The sequence below is a fragment of the Carassius auratus genome, chromosome 32, assembly GCF_003368295.1.
Source record: "Carassius auratus strain Wakin chromosome 32, ASM336829v1, whole genome shotgun sequence".
NCBI classification, from domain to species: Eukaryota; Metazoa; Chordata; class Actinopteri; order Cypriniformes; family Cyprinidae; genus Carassius; species Carassius auratus.
This window is the reverse complement of record NC_039274.1, coordinates 30,543,693-30,567,974: the sequence shown is the minus strand read 5'-3', so window position 1 is coordinate 30,567,974 and position 24,282 is coordinate 30,543,693. Positions and strand designations below refer to the sequence as shown.

The 24,282-nt window shown below is 39.5% G+C and overlaps 1 protein-coding gene across 6 annotated transcripts in view; it reads left to right on the top strand.

Annotated features, from left to right (window-relative positions):
• The window catches only part of LOC113052084 (exocyst complex component 6B-like), an 84,915-nt gene that overhangs the window by 58,079 nt on the left and 2,554 nt on the right, over positions 1-24,282 (top strand). For 2 of the 6 annotated variants that reach the window (XM_026216399.1, XM_026216397.1), the window contains 4 exons: positions 1,035-1,176; positions 4,332-4,405; positions 20,573-20,685; positions 20,807-20,818. In XM_026216399.1, the coding sequence (XP_026072184.1) occupies positions 1,035-1,176; positions 4,332-4,405; positions 20,573-20,685; positions 20,807-20,818 (341 nt within the window). The remainder of the gene's footprint in view (positions 1-1,034; positions 1,177-4,331; positions 4,406-20,572; positions 20,686-20,806; positions 20,819-24,282) is intronic. The other 4 variants (XM_026216400.1, XM_026216398.1, XR_003276980.1 and 1 more) reach the window with 3 other exon arrangements.

The window sequence follows — 24,282 nt, the reverse complement described above, 5'->3', positions numbered from 1 at the left end:
TCACAATGTGAAGTGACCCTGAAAAGTATTTGTGAATATTTTTAAAACTGTATGAGGTTCATTGCATTAGATATCTTTATATATAGCCAAGTGGAATTGATTTTAAAGATGGAAGCAAGTCCAAAACATGGCTCAGTTTAGAATTTGAGCATTGGTTAGTTAGTTAATGCTAGTGGCTTCCATTTAAGAAGTATTTAAGATTTTCCATGGCAGATGGAGTGAGACAAAGGAAGGAGGATGATGGATGAGATGACTTCGGAGCATAGAGGGCACTGTCTTGAGTTTTGTTTTTCCTTCCATTCTCTACCCGTCTCACATGGACAAAAATGGATGTAAAAAGACTTGCCCCTCTCTCACTTATGGATTTACTGTGTATTCTTCTCTCCTTTCACTAGATTTATTGCCCTAGTGTTTTTCAATGTGCAGGAAGTCCTCTTGTATAATGGTGTTTTGTTTTTATTTTTTGACTCCATAAGATAAAAATCCCACATAGACTCTTGGCCCTCTAGTCTGCTGTTTTCGTTCAGGTTTAGTGTCATATTAATAGCTTTGGATCTCCCCTGAAGTATTAGCCTGATTGTCAGGAAGGCGCTGGACGACAGACAAGGGCATATTTGAGGTTTTTGGCTTGGAGCTTAAAATTGTGTGTGTATCTGCATGTGTGAAGGTGAATGTGTGTTGATGTTTCAACAGCACTGCGGTTCTCCCGGTTTAAGTGTCCACCAGACTGCTGCTAAGCTCCACTTTTTATGTTTGTGAGATTGCATGTATTGATGGACTTGTTTGGGTGTAAAAAAAATATCAATAGTGTCTTGTGTGTATTCATGGAGACTACATAAGAGACCAGAATGCAGCAGATTCTGCCAGTCGATTGAAAAAAAAGGAGTGTCACAGAGGTTTCAGTTTGACATGTAAACTTAATTCAAATGAATGTCCAAAGTTTTACCACTTGCCGTAGAGGGTTATGCTGTTTATGAAAGATACCCCGTATGTGAAGCTTGTTTTCTCCCTCCCCTTTTTTTATTTCTCTGTAGGGGAAGGTGGCTCAGACGGCATGCATGTCAGCTTGTAAACACCTTTCAACCTCCCTGCTGCAGCTGCTGTTGGAGGCTGATGTCAGGCAGGTGTCTATGGGAGCCCTGCAGCAGTTCAACGTGGATGTCAAAGAGTGCGAGAGTAAGTTGACCTGAATGACCATTCATAAGCCTCCTTAAACCTGCCTGCATTATTGTGCTTCCTTCTGTTGTGGCCCACTTCAAAAATTCCTAATTTGTACTGGAGACTAATTACGCCACAATGATGTGTCTGCTGTAACCAGCTTTTCATTTGACATCTCTTTTTTTAGAGATTAAGGTGAAAATTAGAGGAGTGAGAAGACTATCCATCTTTGGCTAGTGCTTATGGTTTTTTTTACATTTTGACCCATTGTTGTCAGGTCTGCAGTTTTCCCACAGAAATGGGCTACTTTAACACTGTTGCTACAGGTTGTTTTTCATGTGGGTAGGTTTCCCCAATAACCTGATTTTTTAATTAATTAATTTTTTACCCCTGAAACTAAATTTGTACCAGTGGACACCCCCCCCACCCCACCCCTGCCCTCCCCGAAAAATGATTGGGCTATTTTTGGGCTGGTTTTGAGTAACCATTGGGCAGGTTTTGTTGTGAAAACCTGGCAACCCTGCTTGGATCATGTCTCCTCACAGTTTTGTATGTGACCACAGCTAAATCCGCCTTTGAGTGCCTAACCCCGGCACTATTATGGATTTACCATGATCCTTTGCCAGCACAGAGGTCACATGCAGAGAGAGTGTCATGTCAGTCACACCATATTCCACCTTTTTGGTGTGGTTTCCTTTGGTTTACCAAGCAGTAGGGGTGCTCCGATCACGATCGGCCGATTGTTAATGCGCATCTCGTCAGTAAAGCCGGTTTTCTAATCAGAGGTTAATTCCATCAGGTGCCTGATTTCACATAGAGCAGCTGTTACTACACAGAGCCGTTGTTAACTGAGAAGATGCGCCAATAAACGCTTAAAATGAAGTGGATTTGGGCAACTTCTCTATTAACAACGGCTCTGTGTAGTAACAGCTGCTCAATGTGAAATCACGCACCTGATGGAATTAACCGCTGATTAAATAACCGGCTTTACTGACGAGAAGCGCATAACGATCGGCCGATCGTGATCGGAGCACCCCTACCAAGCAGCCTGATAAGTACCATATCAGTGATTTCTTTCATTTTTAGAGACCATGTCCTGTTGATTTGGATGTCCCCCCATGTATTTGTATGCCTCAAACCACAAAACTGAGCTTTAATCAAAATGCCACTCAAGTAAAAAGAAGGCCCCTCTCTTCATACTCCGTATTCACAGTCTTAATGAATGAGGTCACGGTGTTAACGGTTTCAAGGTTGGGTCTTAGGAAATAATACTGAACTAAACTAACATAACCTCTTGAATGCACAGACGATATGTCTATGTCTGTGGTTAAATCGATCAACAGTTTGGACGTGTCTGTGCTGTGGGGAGGGAGGGGGGATATGAAGACCCAATGACGTCATGAAACTGTAAGGATCTTTGTATAAAGCTTGACCATAAACAGCCCCAAACAATGTTAAATATGGGTAAACCATGAAGTGCAGATATTCTGATTGCTGCATTTTGAATGTAATGAAGTCTGGAAACTGTTTTAGAAAAAAAGAAGGGCATTACAGTCTACAACTGTAATGTTGAAGGTCTGGACAAGCATCTTGATTATAGCAATGTCAGGAAGTAAATGTTCAAAAATTCTATCTTTATGGGTGCAACAGTTTGTCACTGGGACAGTACCCAACTTTGTACCCCTAAAAGGTGCACATTTAATTATGAATATTTTGGGGTGAATAAGTACAAAGATGTCCCTTGGAGGGTACTGCCCAAGTGACAAGCTGTTGTACCCCTCAAGGTGTCTAACAAGAATATATAGAGTTTGTGGTTCAGCAAGCATTACTTTAGTCTTAGTATGTTTTAATTAAACTCTTGTTAATGATTGTGTTAATTATACCTAGTGCACAAACTAAGGAAACTGACTTGAAAGTGCAACCGCAATTCATAATCTCTTTGTTTAAGATTGCATACATATAAATGGACTATCAGTGATATACTGGAATGTTTTCTAATTACTTTGGTTTCTAAATTAAAGGTTATCAGTCATCTTACCACAGCAGTTTTATCTTGAGCCCATAAGAGGCTCTCTTATACTGAGATTGGCCTTTCACATGTCTGCTATGCCTCTTTGACCTGTACGCCACCGCAAGCGGGCGATGGAACATTCAAAGGGAGAGAGCACCATGAGTTGCTTCCTGTTCAGTTCAGCTGGTTTTGGGAGCATAAAGGTCTCGACAGCTCGTTCCTGCTCATCCCTCGAGAGGTTTCTTAGCGTAGTCACTAACAGGGCTTTATGCTTGTACGTAGCAGTTAGTTGAAAGCCTAGAGGTTCCTGTTCTTGAATCTTGATGAGATGTGCTCTGACACGCGTCACGTGAACCATGCCTCTTTTGCTGCAGGTCTCTCTCCTGTAAAAAGGCGAGGTAGGCGGGGTACTTTGCAAAATCGACAAAGTCTCTGACCGAGAAGTGGCAACAAATGCGCAAGGGTAAGCAGTCGCTGGCTCAGCGTTTGTGGGGGTCAGAAATAAAGATGGCAGGCGTGTAATTTGCGTGAGAGGCAAGAAAGGCACACAGCATCTCGAGGTGAAAGGGATTTCACTGGCCCCGGCTTGTTTTGTCCCCGCGTGTCAAATGTTCCATTTTTCAGAATGCCGAAGCCGCTTGTTTACGGGTTCCTGTCCAAAGGCACAGAAAGGTCCAATGGCCCTCAGAAACCTCTACAACTCATGCGCTCTCCGCACACCCCCAGCCCATTGGCTTTTCACAAGTTTTGACGGCCCCTTTGCTCAGTACCATGCCACTGGTCTTGGAGAGCGGCCTCATGGGAAACGGCATCAAGTTTGGGTTACGGGGTAAAGGCAGCCCCCTCGTCCCCACACATCCCTCTATCTGGCTTGTCAAATCAAACGTTGGGGGAGAATTAATGAGAGTTTGCTGATGATTTTTTTTCGAATGGGCCGCACAAAGCCGGTGGCAGACCAAGAGACATGACTCTGCCCTGAACCACCCAACTAACCCTCCACCCTCTAAAACCCTCAAAACCTTCAAAGCCCCCTTCCATTTTACCTCCCCCGCCTCCACTGAACCTCCCCCTGTCCTCCCCTTGTCCCGGCTGTCATCCGTCTGCCAATCTCCCGCTCCATGGCGAATTCCCTGCTCTCTTTATCCCTCTCTCTTTCCCACAGGGTTTGCCAGGGCCGGCCCGGTGCCTGGCTTCCAGGGGGACACTCTGCTGCTCGCCTTCATCGATTTGAGACAAGTAGGTCTTTGTTTTTTCCACTCCTTTTTCTTTTCTTTCATTCTTCTTTCCCCTTTCTTCTGTTTTCCCCTGTTTACCCCTTAACACCCCCCCCCTTCTTTCTCTTATTTTCCCCTCTACCGCCAAACCCAACCCCCTAAACCTCCACGCTTGCCTTCATTTTCTTTAAAGGTTTCTTTCCTCAGTGTGTGAGCCTGTGTGTGTTTGTATTCATATCGGTGGTCCCAAGGCCTAAACCTGATATTCACCTTGGTGATTTTGTATTTACCATTGTGGTGCGGAGGTGGCCTCAAGACCTCCTCCTGTTTGGTTTAAGGTAAGACTTTTTGTAGATGGTTCTTCATGGGTCATCCTATCCCATTTGCACCTCTGCACTCTTGAGCACTGCAGAGCTGGAGCCTTTATAGGAAACGTTGGCCTGTGCTCTGGCTTGAAAAACACAAACTGAAACACACTGAGAAGAAGATCAAGGTGATGTTGCAACCAGAAAGGCAACTGCCAAAGACATTATTCTCTCATCTCATTATTTATGTATAGAGGACATTTTGATAGCACTTTGGTGGCGCAGAATAGATATTGTTGCTGCAGTTCATTTGACCATTCAATCTGTTGTAGCCTAACCTGCATACTACAGAATATGAATGTTTTGGGAATATGTTCTGCTTCAGGGAGTCTTTTTCCAGCAAATTATTATCTTTGTCCAGAAACAATTATAGATCGGATTTGTTCTGTCGTACAAAGGCAAAACATAGCAACTTGACATTTTGTCAGGTGTTATGACCAGATCTCCTAGTTTTGGATCAGCCATGCTCTGATTTGGAGACAACAGCAACTACAAAACTCACACTTAAAACCATCTTTTTTGGTTTGGTTTAGTTACGGTTTTAAAAACACATTATTTGGCCCTTTAAATTCAGAATGAACGAGTTTCAAACTAAATCTTAGAATGTTCTTTATTGAACAGTTGATCTTTTGCAACAATTTTGCTTTCATCAAATGAAAGTCTGAAAAAAGGCTGGTAAGAAGAATGCAGCGTGTGTTTGTCAATTCCGAGATCTAGAGAGAATGGGAAACAATAATAGTGAGGTTATAAGGGTCCATATTTGGGACCCCCTCCTTCATTGCCGAAGTGGCCAACCTGGGCGGGTGTCAGAGACTGAGAGGGGATGACGGATGGGCTGGATGCTCAGGGAGTACTGGATGAATGAGCTGACAGACAGTGACGGATAGCTCTTTCTTCCACTAAAACAATTCTGTTTTGTCCCGCCTGCCATCATGATGCAGTGCCACTTGTTTTCCATTTGGTTTTATTTTTTTTTAACCTGACTTTGCCATGAAAGCGCTTCTGTGGTTTTGCTTTGTTTTTTTGTTTTTTTAAAGAGAGGAAGAAAGATGATGCTGAAGAAAAGAATGAACAAAATAGCCATTTTGCTTTTTTTTTAATGTCATGTTTTGCTTTTGAGCTGTCATGATGCATGACTCTCTACAAAGATATCTTTCATTGTTAATACTGTTATTGTCATTATAATTTTAATAGCATCCGATGGAAGTTGGTAGAAGTGCAGTCTTCTCTCAAGAGGTTTTCAAGCAGTTGTTCTGGTCATCAGAGACATCAGAACCGTTCTGTCCCCCTGCGTGCCTGGCCCTGAATACGCCCGATAAATCAACCTGAAGGGCCCATTTGTGTCCTGGTTTCCCAGGTCCTGGGATGGGGCTGCGGGTCAGTCCTTATGGAGATAGACAACGAAAAGTTCTGGAAGCTCTGGGAGGGGATTTGGTGAGAGGCTGGAACCTGGATTCACTCTCCTATCTGAAAAGACAAGAATACAAAAAGAAAAGAAGAACGTCTTGACACCGCTTCAAAGCTCTTTACATGGTGAAGTGTAAAAGGATGGATGGAGTATGGGGGATACTCCTGTTTAGAGTGCTAAATACGTTTGAGTTTGGTTATCAAGTAAAGTTGATTCTTCAACCGAAATGCTTACCTGAAATTTTCTGATGCCATGGCTGAGATTTGAGTGGGTTCATCTCTCATAGCGAAATGAACATAGTATTAGCACATGAAGAATGCCTAGCTACCTTCATGCATATTATTATACAAATGGAAGTAGGGGTATTTTGTAGTCAGGAAGCAAGATGTCATACAGGAAAAAGTAAGAAGAGTTGCTAGAAGCAATATAGAATAGAAAAGGCATCCTTTAAGTCATGACTGAGTGTCATTCCCAAACCATTCAATTTCAAAATGTGAAGAATGTGGAGGTCAAAGTTTTAGAAAGATATGAAGAGTGAAAAAAACAACAGATAATAAATAGACTGAGGAATCTGAAGTAGGTATTATAAATGGCATGCTGCAGTCTTATGTTAGTAGATTATATTAGGAAAGGTTTGTGGTGATGGGAACCCTTGGCTGGCCTTGGTGTGGGAGGCCTGCTGGCCTCTGTGGTGAGGCTGGACCCCAGCAGTGCACGTTCTCGGGGCTGCCGCATGCCTCAACTCTTGCTCTAGATATTCTGCCTTCCCAAATTCCTCTCAGCTTCAAGGGATGGAGGTGGAAAGAACCAGCAGCCAGGCCTTGGTGGATGTGGAGTGTTATTTGGTATGAAGAGGTGATTTAAATAGAGTTTTGTTAGATTTGATAGTTTTGATGGATCTATCTATTTTTTTAATCATTATATTGTTGATCTATGGTTCTGTTATTCTGTCTGTCTGTCTTACTCTGCCTTACTATGTTTCTGGACCTTGATCATGGTAGTACCCTTGCTCTCTATGGGAGGGGCAAAGAGCTCTCAGAATGCATCAGAAATATCTTAATTTGTGTTCTGAAGACTTGAGGGTGAGTAATTAATGACAGAATTAAAATTTTTGGGTGAACTATCCCTTTAAAGGATGTTTAAATTAGTTATATGAATTTAGATCAATTCTAATTGTGCTGTCTTAGATTCAAAATAAAATTCTGCATTCGTATTCATTATGAATTATTTAACTGAATTGGAATTTTTAAAGGCATTCTCAAGTCAGTTCTGATTGGTTCGTGACCCTGCATACGCTCATAGCAATTTTGTTCTCTGGTACAGGTGCATAAACGCCACAGAGCATATCAGAGGTTAAGATGGTATGCCCTTGTTTCCAGCATCCACTTGTGCCAGAGGGGGATGGTTGAAGCAGTGAGTGATGTCTGTCCTCCCCACCCTTCATGACCCATTCTGGGGCACTGCATAGAAGAGTGAGGGGTGGGGGGGGGCATTTTTCCTAGTCCCGTGAATTTGGGAACCATGAGGCTGCTAAGCATTCCTGTGGCCTGTCCACAGGCATTATCCTAGAATTCCTGGAACGTTGTTAAAAGGATTCAATGTAAAATGCTTTTCCCCTCTCTAACCCCTTCCATTCCTTTCACTTAGTTCTTGGCGTTGAAAGCCTAACACCAGTGACACCATTAGAAGCTTATGCTTGTGTCCTTCTGAATTCTCTGGGCAACTTCTAAGTGAGCATATGATTCTAACTAGATGTCCAGCTGCGACTGTGTCTGATTCCCTCATCTTTCAGCCTCTTATATATTTTTATCTTTATTTTCTCCTTTCTTTATCTCTGTCATCACTTTTCGCTTGTGATTGTGATAACACTGTGCTCTGAGGTGAAATTTAGCTGTCAGTGTTGGTTATGTTGGTTTAAGCCTGGTTTGATGCTTGTACAGAAACGAATGATTGAAAAGTGATCCTTATAATGTTCTTGCACATTCCAATGATTTAATACTCTCTGGGTTATTTTGGAGTATGTTTATATTTCTTCATTTGTGTGTGTGTGTTTGGTAATTGTTAAACAAACTAGTGGGCCATAGTGAAAATATGTTGTTCCGGCAAACGGGTGCAAGGCGGGGACATGTTGGCAGGCCAGAAAGTTAAAGCCACCCTCTGAAAGGAGTTCACTGCGGTTTCAGGAAATTTGCTGCTTGCTCCCAGTTCTCAGTCAGCAACCTCCTCTGGAGAGTCAGGGAATCTGGAGAATGTTCCCTCCGTTATAAAGACTTCTCTTAACAAAATGAGCAATTTTTTTTCTCCTTTTCAAACGTCAAGATGAAGTCCTTATTTATGTAGCTGATAATCAATTTTCTTAAGAACATAAAAATATATATAATATAAATGTAAATATTGCGGGGTCTAAAGTATTGTTGAGGTTTGAATTACTCCAGTGTTCAGTGTCACATTATCCTTTAAAAATCATTATAATAAGCTGGTTTGCTGCTCATAAAACTTGTATTTTTATTACACATGTTGAAAGCAGTTGTGTTTCTTAATATTGTTGAGTGTGATAATTTCCAAAGAATTCTTTGATGAATAGAAAGTTTAAAATAAATAAAATAAAATGCTTTTATTTTAAATAGAAATCTGTTATAACAATGTGTAAGCCTTTACGGTCACTTTTGATCAATGTATTGCAAACTTGCTGAATAAATCTATTAATTTATTAAAAAAAAACATTAAAAAAAAAAACATACTGACCCCAGATTTTTAATGGAAGTGTATCTTCCCTGTTGTAGTGTGTAATATAAGTTTTTGTAAACTCATTATTTATTTATTATTTTTTTTATTTGGGACCAAGTATTCCTCATATTTTTGGGGGTATTGGAGTAAGTTCAGAGTAGGTTCAGAGAAATTATTAATGGGAGTGTCCCGTTCAAGGAAAATTTACAGTATCAATGTGTCATTAGTTTCAGGCAGTTGCTGCTCAGCATGTACCAACATGCAGGCTTTTGGGAAAAATGTATCTATACATGACATGATTTACATGACAACTAACAGTTTCTAGTTAAGTAAAAGCGAAAGGTTGTGACCCCGCAGCTTGAAAAGTCAAAACGAAAACTAAACACTACTGAACATAGATTCATGAATGTCAAGGCATAATGTGATCATTATTGAAGAAGTGGAAATACTGGCTAAGAGATGAATGAGCTTAAAGAGCAAACATGTTGCTTTGGAAAATGAAACCGAAATCTCGCTAGATGTGGGATTTCCAGCTGTTTCCAAAATTGCTGTTTGGTATTTCCCTGTCAAGCATGTGCGTTTGGGAGATGAATCACTGCAGTAAAGTGTCAGTCTGCTATCTGGCATTTTTAAATCTATTATTTTATGATCCACAGAAGAAAGAAAGTCATTCAGGTTGGGAACGAAATAAATGATGACAGAAATGTATTTTATTGAATGAACTCTCCCTTTAAATGTTGTTTCTATTGTGAGCTCTGACATAATATTTTGCAAACGTGATCAAACACATTAAGCTATGGTGCTTGTGTAGCTGATGCAAATCCAATTTCCTGTCGTCTTTCCACTACACCGAGATAGAAAGGCCCAAATTAAGATAAGAATTAACTAATTTATTCAGTAAATACTTACCATTTCACAGTTAATACGATTTCCCATCAATTTCTTGTTATCCACTGACAGTTCAATGATGGTGTGAACCATAGAACTGATCTGCCATCTGCCAAGGTCATTTCCCACCTTCGTGGGGATGATTTTAAGACCTGTCCTACATTCTCTTTTAGTGATGTCATTAGGTTGAAGTTTGAAAGAACGAAGATTGTACAAGCGAACCAACTCTCCTAGATTTCTTGTCTTTGCTTATGGAAAATAAGTGAAAACTAATGAGGGGGAGTGGAAATGTAGGAAGGAGAAAGAAAAGGAAATGACACGGGCAGAGCCCTCCTCATGCCATTTCTTCATAGTCTGTCTAAACAAGCCAGTGACAGGTGTCACAGTTTAATCGTCCCCCATTTGCTTCCTCTCAATGCCCAGTGAGTGTGTCACGCTTAAATCCATCCCCCCTGCTCCTTCTCAATGGCATGCTGGTGTGTGTCAGTGAAAGGCTTGTTTGAGGCACTGTCACAGGTCTCCAGGGGTCAGACAGATGAGCTGCCCTGCTTGTATGGAGTCAGTGTGGGAGCAGATATTCTCTGAGCAGGGGGTTGACATCTCTCTTTGCAGCAGTGTCCCATTCAGCCCTATGAGGATGGCACTGACATGCAATTTCTCTTTCACTCCAGCATGAACATGAACTGTCAACTGATTCCTGCTTCTCCAGCTTACCCTTTTCTAAATTTCTCTCTCATGTATAAAATATGGGTGTTTCAGCATATTAAAAAGTTAACAGGATCCATACTCTTCAAGGTCCAAACAAGTGGAAACCTTCCGGTCTCTCTCTTGAAACTAATATGGAAGTGACTTAAACCGCAATTCATCGACTAGTCGCTAGAGACTGACTCCAAAAGGGAGTCAATTCCTTAGACCCTCCATAGAAGTTTACAGCAGAAAAATAATGTTTACAGCCTGGTACAAAAAGTGGATTTTGTCTATATAGCTTAGGATATAGTCTATTTATTTTACCCTTCATGACAACTGTGAGGGGGTGTTAATTTTTTTAGGACTCGTCCATTTAAATTATATTAAGCCTTTAAGTTCTGCATAATTAAGGGCGTGGCCACTTGAGTGACAGGTGGATTGCCACTGCTGTCACCACTGTCACACTAGGTGGGAGTGGTTTCAGCAATCAGCTCCACCCATATCCCCTCTTTGCCCATTTACGCTTATCTGAGAGTGATGCATGGCGATGAGCTGTCAAGATGGCGATGGCCGGCTGCACCTACTTTAGGGTTCTTCACTTTTACAGTCTATGGGTTCAAAGAGGACATTTAAGTCACTTGAAATCAATCCATAAAACTGATTGGTATATCTGAAGTGACGAGATCACTTTGTATGATGAACAAGTTTAATGCTGCTTTGCTCTCGAATCAAAACAAAACACTGGTCTACACATGTATATTTAGGCTACATCTAATATGGCAACACAAACTTCAACATGTTTGGTTACTTGACCTGCAGTAACCAATGAGATTTGACAATAGTTGATGGTTAAGGTTTGTGTTGGCATATTTGATTGTGATACATGTGTTGATCAATGCTTTTATTTGAACCAGGAACAAACAGTGATTGTGTTGAATGGTATAGGTTCCTGGAACATTTATTTTATTTTTTTAAGCCTGGATGTTTTAGTCCCCATTGACTTTCATTGTATGGAAAAAAAAACAGTTTAAGTTTTAATTCTTCAAAATATCTTCCAATTGAGTTCCATGGAAAGTCATACCAGTTTGGAATGGCATGAGAGTGAGTAAATGACTATCCCTTTAAGTTGCACCGCTTCTAAAAATACTTGTAAACTACTTCAGATCAAAACGGACTTTACTGTTGTCCAGCAGCTGGACTGGAGCTCCACCACTTTCCATGTGCGTAGAATAGAATGTATTTGTGTTTGTGGAAATAGGGGTCATTTATGGAACCCACATATCTGTGGTTTCCCTCAGTTCTGACCCTTGGTTCTGGTAACTTACACTGTAGGAACCCTATTTTAGTCTGTTTGGATTGTATGTTCTTGTGCCCAATGTTTCTGTGTGTAGAACATCTGGCCGTAAAGGAGACCATAATTAATTGACCATAATTGAAGAGCAAATGCCATACCAAGATTTAATTATTAACTGCAGGTAGAGACATGTAGATTTGTTTTTTTGGTGATTATTTTATTTTATTGATTATTACTGATAAATATTGTTTTTTTGGTGATTATTGTATTTTATTGATTATTACTGATAAAGAAATAAATATTAAGTAATTGGTGAAACCCTGCAGCTATTCAGAAGTTGTGTTTTCCAAAAGATAGATAGATTACAAGTTGGAAAGCAACTTACACATTTGGAACATCTGAAGAAATATAAGCAGTCCATGATGGATCACTTCTACATATCTTATCTACCTGTATAGAACATTTTTCTTAACCTTTTGCAAGCAATGTCTGGAAAAAATATTTTCTTTTCTTTTATGCACTTGGGATCTTTTTTAACTGTACTTTCATGCACATAGCTGCATTGTTGTGCATATTCATCTCTTTAATGTGCACAAATAGCGGTGTAAATTCATACTATCTGCAAACTGCACTCAATGTATTATTTAGAGCGCACAGCTGACAACTCTAAGTGATGAGGAAAGAGTACGGGGGAGTGAATGGGAAGATACACGAATGTGTTGTTTTGGACAGTGAACTCATCCTGTCCCTGGCGCACGCTGGCTGACCTTCCTCTAGTTAACAGCCAGAACCAGACCAGGTGTAATCACTTTCTCCAGCCTTCCGCCAGTCTTTCCGTCCAAGGGAGAGAGAGTAAGTGAGTAGGGGGTGAGCCAGTCGAGTGGCCTCCGGCCGACCCTGCTCACATTCCCTCGGAGCCAGTGGACGATAAGCCTGACGTGCTATCTGTCTCGCTCTTTCTCCCTGTCTGTCTCTCACAGGCTCAGTTAGTATTGGCAGGCCTAGGGAGGTTTGTATGGTAAAGCAGTAAGTCTGTGTGTGTTATGCATGTTATTCATGCTGGAAAGTGGGAGAGGGAGAGAAGGGGGGAGCTGACCCTCCGGTAACCTTGGCTTTGGTCCAGTAAGGGAGTCAGTGAGGATCTAAGTTCTGAGCCCCTCACCCCGTACCCCTTCACCGTTTAATTCAGATCAGTCCCATGCCAGGGGCTATGCCCTTATGGGAGAGCACGGGGTACAGAAAAAAGAGCCTTGTATTATTTTCGCATAATACCGCTCTCTACCCCCTGTTTCTTTTTCCTCAATTTTTCTTTCCTTATTTTCTTGTTTTCCTCCTCCCTCTGTGAATTTCTGCTTAAAGGCTTGACAGAGATGCTGTTTTACCGGTCGTGCCTCTTTAATAACCTCCATCTCAACCCTCATCACCTTCTTACCGGAAAGCACAATGTGTCATAGGCCATTTACAAACGCCAATTTGTTTGTCATTAAATAAGGTAAATAGGATTTGGTGAATTCCATTGGGATAACAAGCACCGACCTGACCCTTAGTTTCATTTTGTTTTGTTTTTCTCTATCGCACTCTCTCTTTCCCTTTCTTTTGGCAGCTGTTTATCAGTTTGTCTTCATGCTGTGGTGATCATGAGTAAGCAGTATTCCGTCTGTAGCCTTTTTGTGACCCTGATCATGAGGGCTGTTAGAGTTCACATCCATAGAGACAGCACCACGCCATCACCAAAAAAGCCTTTTATCGGATTTTATCGTTATTCATGCCCTGTGAAAGGGGTAGGAGTTCTGTAATGCTGGTTTATTGTCTGTCACCACACCACATGCACAAACACACGCAGATCCACATTCCATCTTCATTTACAGCAGCTGTAAGAGCCTTTCTGATTTGTCCATTTCCTGTAAGCCTCTAAAAGGATCTTTTCTTATAGATGTGAGACACAAATATGATTTCTGGAAAACGCCTCAACAAAAGACACAGTGCGTCAGGCTGGTAATAAAGCTGTTTTGAGTTTCCATTTCATATTTGAATATTCCACAGCATTTCATCCTGTTTTAGTGCATTCTGGAATAGAGCACAATAGTCAAGTTCCGGAAGTAAAAATCCCATGTTTTCTCCATAAGACTATGACTACCAAAACCTTTGAAGACAGACCTTTAAAAAGTTATTTCAACTTCATTTTTTATTCATTTTTTCATCCCAAATTCCTAATGAAAAATTGCATTATTTTTGTGTGTGTATATACATACAGTATCCACTTATCGTTTTAAGTTTAAGTGTGAAATGAAAAGCACAATACTTTATTTCACGAATAGTACAAAATTCAAATCTTTGGTAAGAATGTAAGTCTTTACTGTCACTTTTGATCAATATTCCATTATTAGATTTTTCCTGTAATGTCAAGACACAAATCTTTTGTATACATCTTCATGATTTCTTTTTCTTATATATTTACCTCAGAATAACTGTTATTTATGTCCGCGTGAGTACATTAGATGACATACTGTACATAGATCAGTACATTATGTATGACTGTGTGTATTTAAAAATGTTAAAACTCTCTAGTAAATAATTCGGCCTCATTCTTTTTTTTTTTGTTCCTCTTGGCTCTCCTTGCACATTGCAGACTGTTTTAGATTCTTGCTACTGGCTCTTAGCTCTGACCGTTCTGTCACACTGCTGCCCCAGCAATAACTTCTACCTTGTCGGAATCCACAGGAAGGTAAAAGGGAGGTCATGTCTTCCCCAGGACAGTGCCAAGTTTTTCAGTCTAACAGTTATTAATTATACCCAGCAACTCTTTTAAACGGTTTGTGTGGATAAAATGGACAGTTAGAATGAGCTCATCCTCCACCTGCAAGACATTATTGTTTGTCCATATATATTGCTCATTCATTAACACTCATTCTTGGCTGATCTGTCCTGAATTGGACCGAGAGGGCTTGTGACTGTTTTGCTGTCATTTTGACCTGCCAATAACTCCCTTTTCTGAATGGACAGGAAGTTGAAAGTGAGGCCACCTCTTCCCGTAGGCTAACGTAAACGCTGTCAAATGTCTATGAATTACAGTTTGCAACTCTATTAAAATAAGTGTCAAAACAAGTCAACCGGAAGGTCACCGAGAGTATACAGAGGGACGTGCCAAATCAACTGTTCTGTGACCCAAAGACTATGTAGCACCTTTTTATGTAAAATATATAGCATAATACGTTAATAATAAATATATTTATTCATTTATTTGTGATATATATATATATATATATATATATATATATATATATATATATATATATATTTAGAGTTCTTCTATATTATACATTTATAATTATATATTTTTATTTAATATTTGAATTTTTTTTGCATTACTTTTCCTGATACTTCTGTCATAGTTTGTCATCCGATTTTACTAAGATTTTAGCGAACCAGGCTTCTCTAAGGTTCACTTACACAGCCACTTGAAATCTTTAGATGTTTCAGAAATGGGACTGTTTTACATTCTGTGGGATTTAGCCACTTTTCTCAGGCCTCTGTGACCGCTTCACCACACCATAACCCCCGAGATAACTCTTCCTTGTCTGAAGAGGACAGGAAGGCAAGTTTGAGGCCAAGTCTTCACAAGACTACAGCTACTCAGACGTTGCAGTTTCAGGAAGAGAGCTGTTTTCACTTGTCCCTGATGGGACTTGCTAACAGAGCAAAAAGGACTGATAACAGAACAATGACCCGAGCGGGGTTCAGCTTAGAGGCAGAGTGTATCGGCCACTGCAACCATCGCCATCTTGACCACCCACTGACCCCAACCTCCCTCATGCTTTTTGGAAATGCTTCGAGTTTCCTCAGTAAAAGTTCACTTTGCAGTTAGAGATTAGCAGTGTCTTGTAGTGACTTGTTCTATACACACCCAGTAAGAGAAACTGTGTATCAATTAAGTATTGTCACTGAGTTGAAAAGGTGTAACCTTAATCTCATGAAATCTTTGTATCTTGCGGTCTGTGTTAGTTTTAAGTTTGAGTTATGGCTGTCAGAATACTTCAGGCTGAAGATTCTGCTCTGCTAAAATCTTCTGAAGCCTTTCTTGAGATTTCTGTCCGGTCTTAATCATGTAGGTCTCTGCTTCTTATGTAATTATATGAGCCACTCAGTTGTGGCACAGCCCCACTAGCATCCTAGCAGAGTGGACCAATTGTAAGCGGTTATTGTTCATTTTTAAACTCAGATTTTCCTCTGTTCAGAGTTCAGTGCTGGGTGAATTATGTTTGAATGAGAGCATCACTATGCCCTACTCACTCTGAATCATACAGTCTCTTTTTGGTACACCCTCTGTGTAGACATACTTCACTGCCATTATTTCGACATGATAATGTGCAGCAAAATTCATGTTTATAACACTTAAAGGGTAGCTAATCCAAAAATGGAAATTCTGTCATGGTTTGCTCAAACTTGTGTTGTTTTTTAAATGACTTGCTTGCTTCTGCAGAACACAAGATTTTCCGAAGAATATTGGTGTCAAAACAAGATTAGAATGTCATTGTCTGGTCACAAAACAAAAAAAAGAAAAAAAAAAGGAAGAGATTTTTCAAATTATCTTATTTCCACAGAAGAAAGTAAGTCATAACTTTGGAGCGACATGATAATGAATAACAGAATTTTAATTTTGAGTGAGCTGTACCTTTAAGATTGTTGGCAATATTTGTATTTTTTGTTTTTTTTTCTCTTATTCATCCCTCTAAACTCTTTCTCATTTTGATTGACAGTTGCTGTTATCTCCAGCACTGGTGCTTCTAGGACTTTGTCATTTGGAAGTGTTTTTGACAGAAAAGAAAGCACATGTTCAACATTGTTAATCCTTGATGATTGACATGAGGAACCTTTCCCAGATGTTAAGAGCATGTATGTTTGTATAGACTGAGATTTGTGTTTGAGTGTGTCATGCTTGCTGTGTTGCCGGACTCTTTAGCGTAGATGGAGCCTAAGCCAAGATAACCTCTATGGATAACCTCTGACCTCTGTGTGCTACTGCTATGTGGACTTACATATGGCTTTAGAAACAGGGATCCACTTTTCCTTTCTTTTCCAGTACCCAGATACCGCTTATCATTTTCCTCCCGGTGGACTTTGACTGATGTTGAATGATGCTTTAGTTGCTGCTCCTTCCACTTTTTTTTCTTTCCGCTGCTCTTTCTGCTTTCACATGATCCACAACCATAGATAGCTGAGCAAAGTGTTTTTGATTCAGACTTCTCTGTGCATTATCTGTGCAGGTCAGCTTTAAGATAGGATGCTTTTCCTGACCTTTCTCAGTAACATTTGCAGATTTCCCACAGAAACCTCTAGAAATTACCATAAGCGATGATCGTATCAGAATGCATGGATAATAACTACGCACCTTAAAATGTTTGTGTTTGAAATCCCTTAGTTAATTGACTTGGGGTGGACAGAATGATTGAGGTTCATCATTGTTATTTATTCTATAAAGCCCACTTTTTCCACCATTTTTATTAGCCGTAGATCCAACAAATTTGCTCGTCAAAACTTTTTGCACCTCTTTCTTGCATCTCTTTTTACTTCTGTTGAAAATGCTGAAACACACAATGTTTATTTGAAACATTTAAATGTATTATTTTTATCACTTATAAATTGATTAATGCTCATACATGGAGAACGCCAAATGTGATAAAAAAGAATCTCAAACATGCATGACGTGAGAACCAATTAGGTTTGTTCTTGTCTGGTACAGAAGCACGTTTGAGCTTCCAAAAGCAACAATGAAGTTTATTATTGTGAATTAAACCTGAATTAAGCAATGTTCATACTTTAAGCATCAAAGTTTTGGAGGAATTTACTTCAATAGAGGGATAAATCTCTCAGCAGGTTTCATTTAAAATAATTTCATTTGTGCTTCAAAGATGAATGAAAGTTTTATGGGTTAGGAAGAACATGACAAAGTATTTGTTGACTGAATTTTCATTTTTGGGTGAGCTAGGCCTTTAAACTAGGATCATTCTTATTCTTTTTGCTGAGTGCATCAGAGAAAACTGTTTACATGTCATTTGAAGAGGCCAACAAAGATACTTGCTATCCTTTTTGATTATCGTCTTGATTTATTTAAATTTTTTTTGGCTGCCATCTTTCTCTCAGATCTCATATGCATATATTTGCTCCCAGCAGGCGTTTACTGCTGCTCTATCTGTATCGGATTTGCTCATCATTCACATTTACGTCCATGCACTTGAGCTCCATTTGCTCCAGTTCAAATCACAACTTGCATACCAGCCCATTGTGACTCACCCCATGTTTAGTAGAGTTTTATTAAGATGTATCCTGAAGCTACTCTGCCAGATAACTGAGTAGGTCCTTCTGAATCTACTGTAGGACAAGTTTTACATTGGCCTCTTTTTCGGATTGTTTTAGGTGAGGGTTATCGTTATTGCTTTCTTTACTAAGCTGATCTCTCTTTCTGTGCTGGATATTATCAATGTTATCATTATTCAGGCTCAAGCTCAACTGACTTTGGCCTGCGTGAGCCTTTGGGGCTGCCGGCCCAGTTCTAGAATGCACTAAACAATGCAGAGAGCCAGGGGTTAGACCGAGGTGAGCGGAGAACTAACGAGAAAAGGAGTGAGAGGGGATGGCATGGATGAAGTGATAAGTGGCTGTGATGGCACAAAAAGAACAAAACACTAGCATTAGTGACTACAGAACAAAAAAACAATTGACTTTGAGGTTAAGATCGTTATCCTCTGATCTTAGTTTCCCTTCTTCTAGCAGCTCATTCGCATTGACCTCATGAAGTTGTAATGAATGATTGTACTTCATCGACTGGTTATTCACAAGCCGTTGTGGGTTGCTACTAGGTTAATAGGACATAGGTGATCATTACATAACAAGCTTCCCACCAGAGCATTTTTAGATTTATTGCAACAGTTAAGTGGCAAATCAAAACCTTGTTTTTCCAGAACCCTGTCAGAAAGAGCAACAAGCCTAAGGGTAAAAAAACAATAACTCTGCAGTCAATTCCCAACACCCCAAGGTTATTAACGAGAATAGATATTCCTGCCGCATTCCAAACAACCAAGTACGACCGTCGGAATAACTGTTATAAGCCCTTAACCAAATGGCCCAAAGAGGAGAGACAATCGGGGGTGACACTGAGGCTTTGAGGGAAACGAGAGCAACACATCAGTGTGCAACATCATGTTTTTTTCCCCCCTTCCCTTTCTCTCCATCATTCATTCTTTGAAAAGAATGAGAGGAAGTGATAATCCAGCGCCCGCCTGCCCCTATGCCCCAGCTCCTCTCTAGCATGGCCCTCTGTTTGTTCAGAGAGGGGCTGATAACACTATCAGGGGTCATGCTGAGGTCAAAGAGAGAGACCGAGTGGAAGTTCATTGGGAGGTGAAGGCGGGGTGGAGAGGCAGAGCGGAAAGGTGAAACCTGGGTCATGGACGAGTTTGACACACTAGCTCGCGCTATGTGGAATGCAAGTCCATTCATATTACAAATGACTTCTTTATTTCTCTCCTCCTCAGCCTTCCTCCCTTGGTGTGTCTCTACAGACCATGCCAGTGGGAAGACGAGAGAAGAAAGGAACAAACAAGATATGAATTCAAATCCAAAAATCACTTATCTTACGCAGGTGTTTATCTGCCATCGCACAGGGTGTGGGCACGTGGTTTGAAGAGTGGGTGGTTAAACTTGTTTGTTAAAAGCTTGATTTCAAATGGACCTAAATAATAAGTGCTCATTTAAATTCTTTTTGTGTGAAATTGTACCACTCCATTATTTTATTTATTAACTAAAGTTGAGGTCACTTTTACTGTTATTTGGTCAAATCCAAAGTTGTTTTCATGGGTGAAATCCGGGCTCTTCAATAGGAATCCACGCGATCTGGAATTTCCCATTAAAGCGAAAGCATTTCACACTGATTTCAAAATGACCAACAGAAAGCTTCTTAGTTAAATAAGTGACTTTTTTGAGCTGTGCTTCATACATTGATACAATATTGGTAATGGACCAAGTTTGGCAGGCCATGAAATTTTACAATTTTAGCTTTGCTTCATCTTGCAAGTATAAAATTCAGGCAAACTTCAGTTGTCCTCAGCTTTGTGTGGTTGTGCTGAAAGACAGAGGCGATTTGTATTTAATTCTAGAATTTTAAAATATACTTGGAAAGACAGCTGAAGAAAACCTGCTGTAGCTCAGTTATAACAGTGGGTTTCACATATTTATAGCCATGTCTTGCTTGCATGGATGTATTTTCCCCATGTACACACTGGTAGGATGAATTTTTTTTTTTTTGCATCCCTTGATGTCTCTTTATGACTTTTGTGAGGTAATTTCCCTTTTTTCTGCTTGTAAGTTTGATGTCATGATTGATTGTGTTTGTTTGCATTACCAGCACTGGATCTAAATGTGTGTGTTTGTGCGAGTAGGTTTGTTGGGAGGGAGGAATGTGCTCTGTTGTTTATTGATCCCGTGCTGAGGGGTGCATTTTTGGCCAGGCTCCAGCAAGGTCAGTAGCTGGCCGGGTCAATCACGGGTCATTACCGGCCCATTTTCAGGTCAGGTCCGGGTGAAAGAGTGTAAATGGCTGTTCTCTCTTTAACCTCGCTCCCATTCTCCTCTAATCCCCTGCTTTGTCATGTTGCTTTCCCCCTGTGTCTCCTTTATAATCTGATTTAAGGGGCCCTGCTCACTTATGTAACATTGGGAGAAGTGAACTGGCCTGATCTTACAAGGGCCAGTGATGGTGTTTAATGATCTTTGATGGTCTCTCTTTGTCTTTTCTTCCCTGCACCACCACTGTCATCTGTTTAGTTACTGGATCTCTTCACTCAGTGGGACTGGTCTACATACCTGGCTGACTACGGCCGACCCACCTGCAAGTACCTGAGAGTCAATCCTCACACGGCTCTTGCCCTCCTAGAGAAGTGAGTATCACACTGGTCTCTCGCTCTTCTCCTCACTCATCAAACCACTTGCACTTACATTAAGACATCAGATCAGATGCAAACCATTTTTTGTTTTCTCTCATCTGTTACTCACAAGCAGGATTTCTCGGTCGTAAGTACTCTGCATTTGGTTTTTATGTGATGAGCGTGCTCTTTTACATGAGTAATTTCATTAAATGTCCAAGTAGTATTTCACCCTGAAAACGAAGGATAAGAAACATCAGCTGCTTCCGAAATCACATACTGCTTACTGAGTACTACATTTGAATTTGAATGTACTACTCGACCATTTAAAAAGTACGTTCTGTATAGTATGAATGTGGGTAGTATGATTGGAATTTGGACGTACTACATCCGCCATGTTGACATTGTCACGTGACATACGTCGTCACAACAGCGCATAAATTTAAAGAGCCCAATCTACTGAGCGAACATCGGTGATGTTTTTCGTTATTCTTAGCGCTTTCGTCTGCGTTTTTACATCGTTTGAATTAACAATTCAAAGCAGGCATTGGTCAGCTGTTCCCAGATCATGCCTTCGTTGACAGCTCGTAAATCCTTTACTAAATATAAATTTAGCTTTTAATTTTCTACCTCAGAATAACAGCAGCTACATCTGTAAACAGAATGACAGCCTGATTTTATGTACGGATATAAAGTAATTTATTGTAATAAATGAATACAAATAAAAATACACAAAAGGAGCATAAATCAATTAATAAACTTGAATGATTAGACATACACACACACACACATAAACACAAATACATTAGCGTCTGTAGAAAGCAGCCTTAACAAGCTGAGGCACATAATACTAAGAATTCGGACATACTACTTGCTTCGCATTCTGTTTTTTATAGAATGGAAGTATGCGATTTCGGACGCGGCGGATTAACCCTTTTTATGGTTTTAGTATAGTGACATTTTTATGGCAGTTATGGCAGCATATACCTAAATTGTCATTATTATATCTAAAAAATCTCACTCTTGTAATACAGTAATGAAAAACATTCTGTCCAGATACAGTGATTCATATTTATAGAATTCAGATCTAATTTTCTAAATGAAATATAAAATCTTAAGTCATTTTTATACAAAAAAAATTAAGTACAATAATGAAACCATGATGATGATATATGATATTATATATAACAATACTGATGCTTACAAATACTGTACAATGTTCTTTAATAATATACTTTGCATTTAAAACAAATTATATCTTTACCCAGTGTATATTAATGATAACATATTTATCAGTTATCATGTTTGTGTGTGTATGTGTTTGTTTGTGTGTGTGTACACACACACACACACAATAATAGTAGTAATATATTATTTATCTTTTCTGCTTTTTTGTGGTGAAATACAACCAGGACATTTATTAAAGGAAAACTCCCCTATTTTTGAAAATAGACTAAAAAAATTGACTCAACCGTTTAACTCTAGGGGGTTGCAAAATGAGCCTATTTTTAAAAATAGGGGAGTGTTCCTTTAACATTTATCTTTTATATTCACTCACATGTTCAGTGTGTGTTAAGTTTGTAAGGTTTGGTTCACATTATGAATTTTTCTGTAAATTATATACATGAGTGTGTTAATGTCAGTGTTTTGCATGCGGTCATCAAAACTCCTTCCGTGTTTGCAGAATGTATGCATTCCTCAGTGTTGTGTATGTGTGCATTTGCTGGACTTCGATTACTTCTGCTTTCCTCCGTCACTCTCTTTTTCTTTCCCTCCCTCCTTCCCTTCTATGGCGGACCTCATGTATCTGCGATATAAAGCAGCAGAGGATTGGCACTACACAACCACACACACACACTAACACCCCCCCCCCCATCTGATCCCTTTAGAGCTGCACTTACCCCAGCCTTACCCTCTTGCCCCTCTGTCTGAGTGAAAATGATCTGTATTATTAAGCCTGGCGAGGGTTAGCACACCACTAAACAAGAATACTGTTTGTGTGTGTGTGTCTGGAATCAGAGCACGATTGGCTCGTTGAGGAGAAAAGCTTTCTTTTATTGGAGTGTACTTGAAAAGACAGGGATTTTAGTTGCTGAGAGGGGGGAAAGGAAGATTAAATGTAAGAACATGAGTTTTAGTTTGTTTAAAAAACTCATCCAGTAAAATCTTGATTGTTTCTAAGTGGAGTAAGCTGCCAAACTGAGAAAGTGAAGTTGGGCCAGCAGTGATGTGATTGTGTATCACCTCATTGCAGGGATATCCAATATTTCAAGGCTACTGTTGCATATCCAATTTTTTAACATTCAGAACAAGAAAAAACTTAGAATAAGAAAAATATTGTATAGAAATGCATCAAACTCATAACAGTCATAACAGAACTTTGAATAATTTTCAGATGTAGATGCATGTTGTCGGAGAGAAATGCTAAATGATAACAACAAAATGCACTTTAATTTCGGTGTGAGGGATACAGAATATCGTTTGGATATAGTTTTAGAAATGCTTAATAAAAATAATTGAATTGCATTTAAGATGATTGATCGATTTAGTTTTTAACTTCTTTTATTATTTTTAAACAAAAATGAATGACTGTTGTGAGTGTCAGTTTATTTGTCAATTTCAAAAGTGATTACATTACATGAATACATTGATAATTGTTTGCCTTGTTTTATTTTTAAGTGGCACTCCTGTTTCCCATTAGCATCTGTCCACATTAGGCCTGTGTCCTCATCTTCACAAGGTAGAAGCAAATACGAAAATCCATTTGCAGCGAGATTAAACATTGTTTGTGCCAACCACAGTATGTTTTGTGCAATGAATTATAGCCAACCAAGAGCATTAAACCATCAAAATTCAAGAAACACATACTCTCAAACTATAAAGACAGGTCTGTGTTGTGTTCATAATTTTAGTTTACAGTAAACAATTTTGCTTCTGTTTCGGGTCGGTAGCTAATTCCGATGAAAATCCTTGCCTGGAGCAGAACCAGTTGAGCATCACTTTTCAAATACTCTGTCCACCTCAATCTTGTTTGTTGAACTCCAGAAGCAAGTCACAAGCTCTTATGTTCAGCAAAGCACAAATTCTGCACTAGGTGGTGGTGGTTCTTATCACCATGCTAATCACATGCGGCTCTCTGTAATAAAGCAGGGATGCATATCACTAATGCAGTACAGTCATGCATCCGTGGCGATGCCTATCTTGTCTAATACTTCTAGCGAGTAAGACACACAGGAAGAGTTGATAGAAGTAGAGCGAGTGGATTGGTTCCTGGTGGTGATAATGAAATTGCTTCCGTAACAGATTGACACTCTCTTTTACAATATTTGTAACTTGAATTGTGTTTTCGCTAGACTTTGTAGTATTTTATGATTTCCCTGAATTTGTGAATGTTTATCTAATTTTTTCTTGCAACAAAGTTTAGTTTTGCCCAATTCTTCCTTTTTCTTTTTCTTTCTTCTTTTTTTATGCTAGTGTACATTAAAAAAATTATATATGCACAGTTTAGGATCAGAATGTTTTTAATACTTTATTAATACTTTTATTCAGAAAGAACACATTAATTTGGTCAAAAGAGATAGTAGAACAATGTTAAATAAAGATTTATATTAC